This window comes from Leptosomus discolor, chromosome 3 (assembly GCF_034619465.1).
Source record: "Leptosomus discolor isolate bLepDis1 chromosome 3, bLepDis1.hap2, whole genome shotgun sequence".
NCBI lineage: Eukaryota > Metazoa > Chordata > Aves > Leptosomiformes > Leptosomidae > Leptosomus > Leptosomus discolor.
Genome location: NC_141393.1, coordinates 61,535,495 through 61,545,650, shown reverse-complemented (window position 1 = coordinate 61,545,650; position 10,156 = coordinate 61,535,495). Strand labels below are relative to the sequence as shown.

The following is a 10,156-nucleotide window of genomic DNA, read 5'->3' as shown; positions in this document are numbered from 1 at the left end:
CATGTGTTAATCATTATTACAAATCCGAACAAAACACACCATATATTTTCCATCTGTGGTCAAGACTATTTACTTACAGATGCTCCTGCTAAAAAATGAGCTTTCTGTCAAGGCTGTAACACATCGTAATTCACCCTGCACATAGCATGAACTAATTAACTGTAACATTATGGCACTGGAAAACACTTGTGGTGCTAGGAAGTCCTAAAGATCTCCAAAGTTCCTCGTGTATTTTGCTGTTAAACATGGATTTTCTGACATTGTAATTGTCAAATTTTCTCCTTAAGGCATTTTATTGCAACAATTTATAGAAGCTTACAGCCATCAACACCCAAAGCAATAGGAAGGGACCACCCTCATAACCAACCTACTAACCTCTGGTGCCAGAGCACAGCAACACTGCTCCACGCTGCTTTAGGGAACCCTCTTCTGTCTTTCAGCTGTTACCAAAAGGAAAAGGATGGCCAGGATGCCGAGCTGTAGCTATTCTGTGCTTTGTTTAGGGCCTCTCCCTCTTTTTTCTATTGCTTTTTGGCATAGTCCACAGGCCTCGCTGCAGACACACACGAGCTGTGGAGATACTCCACTGCACCCAGGTACCTGCGAGGCCAATAGCTGTGGACACAAGCCCTCAAACAACTACATGGCTCTGAAGGGTTTGTTACAGTGAGTTCACCGTGCTGCAGGATTACGTCCTTGCACTTAGCACGCCAGGAATCATAGCGGGGCATTTGCAGGCTTGGATGCTTACATTTGCCACAAAATCCCCCTCGGTGCCCTGTTTTCTTGTGAGTGACTGCCTGGCATCAGCAGGTTTCTGAAGCGCCCACAACTGCCAGCTTGACAAGGAGCGGCTTGCCAAGAGAGCAAGGCGGGGTAAGGAAGAGGTACGCGCCTGTGGACGTCACTGGGAGATATTAACTGTCTTGTAGTTTGGGATTGCTGACAGAAAAAGACCTGACGCTGCTTAAACGGTGGTAACAGGCCTGACTGGGCAACAGGCTGTGTGGGAAGCACACAGAGACAAAACCCATTATCTACAAATCATGTAATAAACACCCTTTCATTTTTGCAGAACATACGCATTAACTGTATTGATCTATGCCCGTACCCTATAAACATGTTATACTACAGGTGTTCCTACAGTAAACCAGCTACGTAGTCCGAAGAAGCCTCTAACACCTGACTGAAACCCCAGCACCAATGCCAAAGCACTTAAAATGTTACCAGAAACAAGCGATTAACTTGTTTTTAGCAAACATTAAGCCATCCTCAGAACGAGCCGTTACTCGGTGGAGCGGACAGGCCGTCAGTATAAATGAGAGGATTTCAGCAGAGCTCCCCACCCAGCCCCACGGCTCCCTCCTGCCCCGCAACGCCTGGCCAGGAAGCACAGTGCTGCAGGATGAGGGGCACGACGCTGGCCTTGTTGGCTCTCCTGGTCATGGCATGTGAAGGACGAGGAGAAGGCAACACCGTGAAGCTCTGCGGGAGAGACTTTGTCAGAGCCGTCGTCTTCACCTGCGGTGGCTCTCGGTGGAAAAGGCATTTGACTGATTATCATTACCTGTTTGGTAAGTACTAATTAACACTTTAAGGCTTAGCACCCCCTGCGAGGCACACCTAGCTCTGAAGTGACTCAAGAACCCAACCACCTGCAGGCTGTGCCTTGGGGCACAGCTGCACTGCTTGCTTGGCTTAGTGTGCTATTCTGCTAAATAAAAAACATGTAAATCAAGATTTTTTTTCCAAGTCAACCTGAGGAACCACGAGTGAAGCCCGAGGCTGTCACTCAAAATCTCTATGCCATGACACTTTAAATGGCAGAGACAAGCTTTGCTGCAGTCAAGGCCAAATTTTTTTACTGTTGTCTTCAGTAGGACACACTGCTTCCCCCCCAGAAACATTGCAACTTAAGAATATTATAATTAAAGTATGTTGAATATGTACTCTGTAATTTAAGTATCTTCTCAGGGTGTTGTATATATTCATAAGCACGTTTTAGATAAGCCAGAATTCAGCCGTTACATGCACTGCTAGAAATTTGTACTCCAATAGGTTAAAATAACTAGAAAAAAGGAAAATAAATGAGGCAGATACAGGACCAGAGGCTTTCTACACTTTCCATGCAGTAATACCTGCCTTTTTTGAAAATATTATTGTAGCAGCAGCTTTAAACAACCATAAAAAGCGATGCCACCTGGGAGTCTGCTAAAGGAGAAGAAACCCGCACTGCTAAGCTAAGCGAGAGAACTACTACACCTTTACAAACTCCACACAGCAGTGCCCGATTGCACTGTGGTATTTAAAATGCGCATGAATTGCAAGAGTAATTTAAGTGGGAACACCCAGGAACTTTGAAATTGCGAGGAATCTGATGCCTTAACAGAATATCTGCATTTCGGGAAACCCACAAGCAGTTCCAGGTTAACGTGCTGGTTGAGTGCCACTGACGCACCAAATCACAGTTTTACCCTTTGAAGCAAATGTATCAGTGTAAGACTGATAAGGCAATTATTCCTACAAAGAACCCTGTTCAATATAAATCCATAAATTTCTGGGGTTTTAACATGTTAATCACAAAATGGGTACCTCACATATCTATTTAACACGGCCCTGGTGAGAAGTCAGTGATCTGGCACATCTTGGTTCCTCACATCAGAAACACAGAGCAGAATATTTTCAGCTCCCTGGCTGTAGGCTGCTCTGTCTTTCTAGTAATTATGAACTACTCACAATTCCATGACTTCCGATTTTTAGCTTCTAATTTTTATGTGACAGAGAGCGAAAATCCCCTGCCCTTCTCACAAGAGAACAATGGTTATGCCGATGTCTTGACATACACAGACCAGAGGCTGGAGACTGACAGTGAAGAAACCCACCATGTCAAGCCCGAGATGGAGCAAGACTTGCAACGCACCAGGAAAACGTCTGTGCTAAAAAAACGCGAAGCAGCCAAGTTGCTCACCACATCCTGCTGCAGCATCGGCTGCAGCGAGAGAGAGATCAGTTCCCTGTGCTGAAACACAGCAGATGCTGAGGAGGTTCAGTGTCACAGCTTTTATGTATTAAAATAATCATGACAAACCACTGTTATTTCAGTTGTATTCTTTAATTGTAGCTTTATTCTTTGGAATATACTAGGGAGAAAAGACTAAAGGCTAAATGTTGTAGTGCAAACCAGCAAACGGCTGCAATGACAGTTCAGGTTGGGTTCTCCGGATTCCACAAACCATTTACAGTGGTCTAGAGATAAAATTTTAGTCATAAGTACAAATATCTCTTCCCATCCAACTCCTGTTCTAGTTTCAGCTTTGCACATAAAATGTAATAAAATAAGCAGTTTACTATATGCTCGTTCTCTTACGAAAATCCAACAGCACGTTTCAGCTATGAAATACAGATAGCAAAAAGTCTGTCTTCAGCACAAAACCAAGGCGGCGCAGATAGCTCCGTGCAGCGTGCCACACCACGAGGCCTGCGAGCCAGACATCCCCCAGCCAGGGAGTGGCTGCAGCCGATGAGACCTATCACCGGTCAGCACTGCCCCACAACTGGGCAGGCAGCAGCAGCCATGGGTTATTTCCTATTCCAGTTGCTTCCAGAAACATCCCCCGAAGGCCCAACAGTCAATTTGCACCCAGGGAGATGAAATACACGGCTGAGCTCAGAGGGCTGTACTTTCTCTCTTATCAGCAAGTATCAGCTGAGAAATCCAAATTCAGGGTGGGTTGTTTTTTTTTTTTCTCTCTAGATTCAAGCACTTTCAATCAAAGCTCCTGACTCCCTCTGCTGCAGAGCCCACCCAGGGCACCCCTTGGCCTGGCAGGAAGGTTTGGAGGGATCTCTCCATCCCCCAGGCAGGGCAGGGTAAATTGCAGCACCGAGCTAGCACGGCTCAGTGAAAGCATCTGCAACACAGCATGTGCACAGAGCCGGGGCCACAAGCACAGCACACACTTAACTGCCCACAAATACAGTTTAACAGGGATAGTTTTAAAATGCTTTTGTTTTCCTTACTGAAAATCCTTCTGTGGTTTTTTACTTGGGGATCATATAATGAGGGCAAATCCAGGGAGAAAAAAAGTATTTACAGGGATACCTGGTTCTGAAAGCAGGTAGAATCATGTGCAAACCAGCATGTCACAGAGAATCACTTCCCAGAGAAAGCTCTGGGAAATAAAGTTTATTACATTCACCACTGAAAGGCTCATGGTAACCATATTTCAAAACAGCTGAAAGTCGCCTTGGCCCTTCACAACCATTTTCAACAACAGAAACAGGAAGGGTTAGGCTGCAGGTTCATTTCTCCTGCTGTTAAACTCAGATACCTCCTTATTCAAAATAGACAGCATAGACATTTGCAAGAGCAAAGAGTGAAGCGTTCTTGAACACATATGACGAAAACGTATCGCTCACAGGATCCCACAGGCACCTGCTTCCGATTCGCGTGCCCTGCTCATTCAGCTGCCCGATATGTGTCACTACAACAATCTTGTACCTCGGTATCATAAGGTCTTTCACCCGACCTTTAATAACCTGAAAGAGAAAAACACATTTAGACAGAAGTGGCGAGCTCTCTTTACAGGGGATGCTCAGGAATTTGTTTTTCTGGGACAGACAAGTGCAAGCACTGCACTGTAGAGCCCTTACAACAATCCCAATGATAACCTTTGAACCACAGCATTTGAAACATCTACTGTAAACTCCCCCAGCCCCACAGATATGCGGCATGCAAGCTGCTGCAGTTGTTTCACGAGGGAACCAACGCTTCCATCTGCTAAAGCCAGGCACACCTTCCTGTACTAGAGAAATGCAAGTACAGACTTCAAGTTAGGAGTTACTCTAGGTAAATGCCACATTCTCCTCCATATGCAGTTACTTGCTGGTTACTGGGAGGAAAGGAAGAGCAGACTACTACTTTTTTAGTGCCAGTGAGCTCTTCTGGGCCAAATCATCTGAAAGACTGAAGGGTCAGGACAGTCTTTTCTTAGCAGCTAGGCTGGATTCAACAGACAAGGAACTTGCACACATGTCACTGTGCAGAGTTCGGCTACTACCATAACTGGCCTATTTCAGAATTGTCTGATACATACTTAAAACTTATTAATGGCACTTCTGAACAGGGCAACCACAGCATGGAGTTTTTACTGAACCCTGTGGCCAGAGCCACCGCTATTCAAACAAACTTCATCATTAACTCATACAAGGCTACACCCATCGCGGAGCAACTCTTGATGCATCTTGACAGCCCCCTCACCCCAGTATTTGTTTTACACTATATTTGGGTGCCTCCACAGCCTCCTCCCTGACACCCCGTTGAGGCCTGAAGACAAAACGGCCACCTCACACTTCGAGCACCGCGGTACCTCAGCGATGTCCTTCACCATGTCCCTGCACCAGGCCGGCTCGTAGGCCTGCTCCCTCAAGTAGCTGCCCAGCACATCTTTCAGGATATCATCCACCTCCGCCACCGGGAAGCGCTTGGGGGAAACCTGAAGGACAGGCGGTGAGGTTAAACTCGGTTTTCTGAGGGAGGGAGGGACGGACCCTTCATCCCGCCCCGAAGCCCCCCTATACCCGAGCTGCGGTCGCTACCACCGGCGCCGCCATTTATTCCCCTGCTGAGCGGAGGCGGAAGGGCGGGAGGGCGGCGGCCAGCGCCGCCCCGCGGCCGCCGGGAGCCGCCGGCTCCCGGCGGCCGCGGGGCGGCGCTGGCCGCCGCCCTCCCGCCGCTGCGCGTTCCCGCCCAGCCCGAGGCGGTATCGCCGACACAGGTTGCCATGCGCAGACGAACCGTCCCCTTACAGCCTCCATGTCCTCACAGCGTCTGTGCGTCCCCACAGCCCCGACATGTCCCCATGGCCTTCGTGGGTCCCCTCAGCCCCCCGCAGCCACGGTCCCTCACCTCTCCACAGCCCCCTGTGCATCCCCTCAAGCTCCACCCATCCCCACGGTCCCTGTGGATCCCCACATGCCCCCACATGCCAACCTTGACCTGTCCCCCGGCTGGGAAGCTGAGCATAGCTCCAGCAGCAGTGACATTTTGGGCCAGGGACATGGCAGCCAGCCCCTGATACCTCTGGGTGCTCTTGCACGTACAAGCAAAGCTCACTCGGAGAAAGCAGTTTTGCGGGTTTTTTTTGTTTTATTTTCCAGGAGAAAAAAAAATAATCACATTTAAATTGCAACTCAATAGGGTATTTAATGTGGTTCTTATGTATAGAATTAATAAACTTTGTTCTGACGTGGGGATTTATTTGTTGCAACATGATACATGGTAAATAATTGCATATTCAAGATTTTTGTGAAATGGGTGACAGGGAGAATGGAGGAGAGACATTTATAAAAAACATTATTTACAAAAATGATATCCACATAGTTGTATTCTAATCTATAAGGCAAGTAACATTTAAAATATGTTGTTTCATGATTATCTTCAACAAGTCAATACAACACATTCATATTACCAGTGGTCAAATACAAAGCTTCGCTGCAATAGTCCGTGTGCAACAAACCTGTACGTCTTTTACAGTTTTTTTCTCTGAGAACAGTAGGTAAGCAGCAAAGTTTTCATCACAGACTAAGCAGTACCTAGGCCATCGTAGACTAAAGGTATAATATATCTCATTGCACGTTTAGGCAAAAAAGGCCAGCCATTAATTAACTTATTTAACTTAAATCTTAAAAATAGACCTGTGTATCTTAATCCACAAATATTTATAAACATTTTATACATGAGGGAGTTTACAAAATGATACAGGGCGATACCTGGGGAAATCCAATTCACTTCTGGGGCTTCCTCTGGGTTCAGAGGTGTCACGGTGAGGTTCTCCTGCACCCTGTGCCCTCCACCCACCAGCCTGTGGCTGCAGGACTGAAGCTTCAAACCACAACCCAACTTGATTCCTGCCTCAGACCACGACTAACGTCTCCATATGTTTGATGCCGTCAAAGCAACCAGGTGATTTCATCAACCTGAGAGCATTTCGGAGTGGAAAACCCCTCCTGCACGGATTATGAACCCAACAGCAGGATGTCACGTCTGCAGCGATTCACCCTCTGTCCAGAAAGAGATTTTGAAAGGAAGAATAAAATATTCTGAACGCCTCACTAGCACCTGGCGTGTTTTGCCACATACTGCTTGGCCTGTAGTGAAATCTTGCTTATGTGCAAACCTTTGAAGAGCATCACCGCACTAACGCTTGCGATTTTAAGAACAATTGTCATCAGCATTATCTGCAGTCCCTCCTAAAGCGATAGGGGAGGTCACGCAAGAGGTGGGGGGTATTTCTGCAGCTCTTTTTCTAGCTGCGCAGTGAAGTAAGAATTAAAACACTGATGATCATAAAAACTCCCTGGCTCTGCAAGAATTACTTTCCTTGGGAGGTTGTAAGAAAAAGAAGAAAACAAGAATTCTGGCTATGAAATGAAATCTTTGAGATAGCAATTTCTTACTGGGAAAGTACAATGTGATGATGTTACGTATTTTGGTCATGGTAAGGTTCAAAATTAAGTTCTTTAACCAAGACATTTTCACATAAAAACAACAAAAGGCTAAGGAAAAAATTACTCCATATTCAGCATGTTGAAATGGCTTTCTCAAGTAGATGTTTGGCTAACAGACCCATGGGCCGTATTTCCAAACAAAAAAAGGTGAAATGGAGCAGGGTTCCTCTGTGATGCAGAACTGCACCATATGCCTGGCAGGCACAGGAACTGCACCACTGCTGAAGGAGATGGGGAACCGAGGAAGAGATCCGAGGAGGGCTGAACGTTTTTAGTAAAAGTTGTTCAACTCTCTCTCAGGTTGCTTAAAAATAGGTCACCTTTTCATTGCAGTCCAGCCACTTAAAAATGCTTCTGCTGCAAGAAAGTGAAGTAGTGACTCTTTACGTGGTGCTTGTGCTGCAGGAATCTCTGCAGCTGCGGTTCAACAGAGTGACATCACCGGCTGGTTTGTATCATCCAGAATTAGGTAAACGAATACAAGTATGACTTGTGGCAGCATGGGAAGCATGGCAAGGTCTTGGCAGGGACCTTGGTGGGAAAATAATCGCTGTGCTTGCAGCTGACTAATTTTTACTGCTGGGAACTAAACAACTACCCTGGGTCTCTGTAATCACATTAAAAGGAGAAAGCAGACAGGTCTCACCTGTAGGTACTTGTGGTTTCAAAATGATAAGCAACATATTTTTGTGGTGTTCCCCATGCAGCCCAAAGCCTGGGCACTGCTGTAACAGATACCCCAACAGCATCCCGCAGCAAGGGTGTGATGGTGCCTGCAGCCTGCCTGGGAAACTGCCCTCCTCCCCATCCCCTCCCTGCCTGGCCAAAACGTCTTGTCGTTTTAACGTAAATTTTTCTTTTTTTTTTTCCATCTATGTTGTGAAAAACCTCTAATAGATAGATTCTGAAAGGGCATACTGAAGACAAAATTAATTTAACTGAAATATCGAATAACAGCGCTGGCATATTTACATCCAGCCTGCATCAGGAGGAGCATGCAGTTGTGTAACTTCCTCGGTACATGATCACGCTTGTGTGACAAAGATTTTTGCTAGTGAAGCCACACGTGTACACACTGAGACCTCACACCAGCTGGGCAGGAATAGGAGTTTCATGGACACTGGCCTTACACCAAAGAAAATAAACAGGTTTGTAACAGGGGAGTGATATTTAAGAACAAACACAAACACCAAATGAAAAGCTTATTATTTGGTAGTATTCCGTACTATCGAGCAATTTCATAGTTATTAAGAAATATTGTCAAAGTAGAAAATTGGTCTGAAATATCTCCTGTGAGGAGCACTGTAAGCTGGCTGAGAATCATGAATATTTGCAACAAACAGAAGAATAGTTGCAAAAAAAAAAAAAAAAAAAGCCACCACTTCCTGCTCCTAACATCTAAAGACTTCAGTTTGCAGGTGTCTGCAGGGAAAAACGCTCCTGCTGCATCAGCAAAAACCTCAACTCTGCAGGCATGGGCTGCTAGCGGCTACCAGGGACCCCAGAGGAAAAGCCCCGGGGGGAGAGGTGGCCAAGGACACAGTCTAAAGCGGGAGGTCCATGCAAGTAACCAAGCTAAAGCCTTTCTGTGCATGCATCACACCTATTTATTATCTGAATGCCTCCTTTATTTATCTTTTTTTTTTTTTTTTTTTTTTTTTTTTTTTAACTCTGATAGTTAGATCTGACTGCTGGAGGGCTGAACCTCTGTTTCAGCCTCAGCCTGACTTGGCAAAAGACCTGCTGGACCACGTGCTCAGCAAGAGAACGCCGATGCTTAGCTCTAGAAACACAGGTGACTTAGAGGCACCCGAGACTTTTCAACTCCCTGCTGCTGTAGCTGCTCCCTGCCAGCAGGCAGGGAATGCCAAATAGGATGCATTCGCTGAAGATACGCAGTTTTTCCCTGCCTGCAGAGCTTGAGTGCCCTGAATGGAATAGGGCAGCACATCCCCCGCGCCCTCTCTGGAGCCAGGGGCTCTCGCCTCTACTACAGAAGCTGGAATTTGGGATAAATATCCCTATATGTGCCCTTTTTTGATGCTCTAAATTTAAATCCCAAGCTGCTGCCCATAATCTTTTTTCTGCTGACATGTTCTTGAAGCCAAGTGGAAAGAAGACCAGGCTCCTGCACTTCAGCCTTAGAAACGTGACTGGTCTGTTCCCCCTGCCCATGCGGGGTAATGCTGGCGTGCCACGCTCATATGGCATGTGGGAAGACAAATACCCAACAAAATAAGAATCCCCGTGGCACTCTGCCACTCTGCTCAGATACCAAACAGGGCAGGAAAACTAAGCCATCAATGCAGAGCAGCATCTTCTTGCAAAGGAGTCCAGAAGGGTGGTTGTGCTGGGAAGGAAAGTGGAGACACGCAGTTCAGCGCTCCTGAGCAAACGCCTAGTGAGCTAAAACACTATGCAAAAATTTGGCAAAAGCAGGGTGCGAAAAAACCTGTCCCAACCCGCTGGTTTTGGTCCCAGTGTTGTAGGCTGGGAATAGCTATTTCATGTCACCTGCTGGTGGCTGGAGGGGGACTGTGTCCCCGCAGGGCTGGAAACGTGCCAGCACACTGAACTTGGGTCTGACAGCCAGTTCGCCCCAGAAAGGGTGTAGGACTTTCTCATCTTTCTACCCAGGCCACGGAGG

General features: G+C 46.6%; 2 protein-coding genes across 2 annotated transcripts; one reads left to right on the top strand and one right to left on the bottom strand.

The window, feature by feature from the left end:
• Positions 1-1,405: 1,405 nt before the first annotated feature.
• INSL5 (insulin like 5) lies at positions 1,406-3,023 on the top strand. The gene is made up of 2 exons (XM_009950142.1): positions 1,406-1,574; positions 2,782-3,023. Exons 1-2 carry the CDS (start codon positions 1,406-1,408, stop codon positions 3,021-3,023), a joined length of 411 nt encoding a protein of 136 aa, XP_009948444.1.
• A 1,312-nt stretch (positions 3,024-4,335) lies between these two features.
• DYNLT5 (dynein light chain Tctex-type family member 5) lies at positions 4,336-5,613 on the bottom strand. Its single transcript, XM_086463025.1, has 3 exons — positions 5,581-5,613; positions 5,370-5,495; positions 4,336-4,539 (listed from the first exon to the last, which is right to left on the bottom strand). The coding sequence occupies exons 1-3, from the start codon at positions 5,611-5,613 to the stop codon at positions 4,336-4,338; spliced, it is 363 nt and encodes a 120-aa protein (XP_086319151.1).
• Between the last annotated feature and the right edge of the window lie 4,543 nt (positions 5,614-10,156).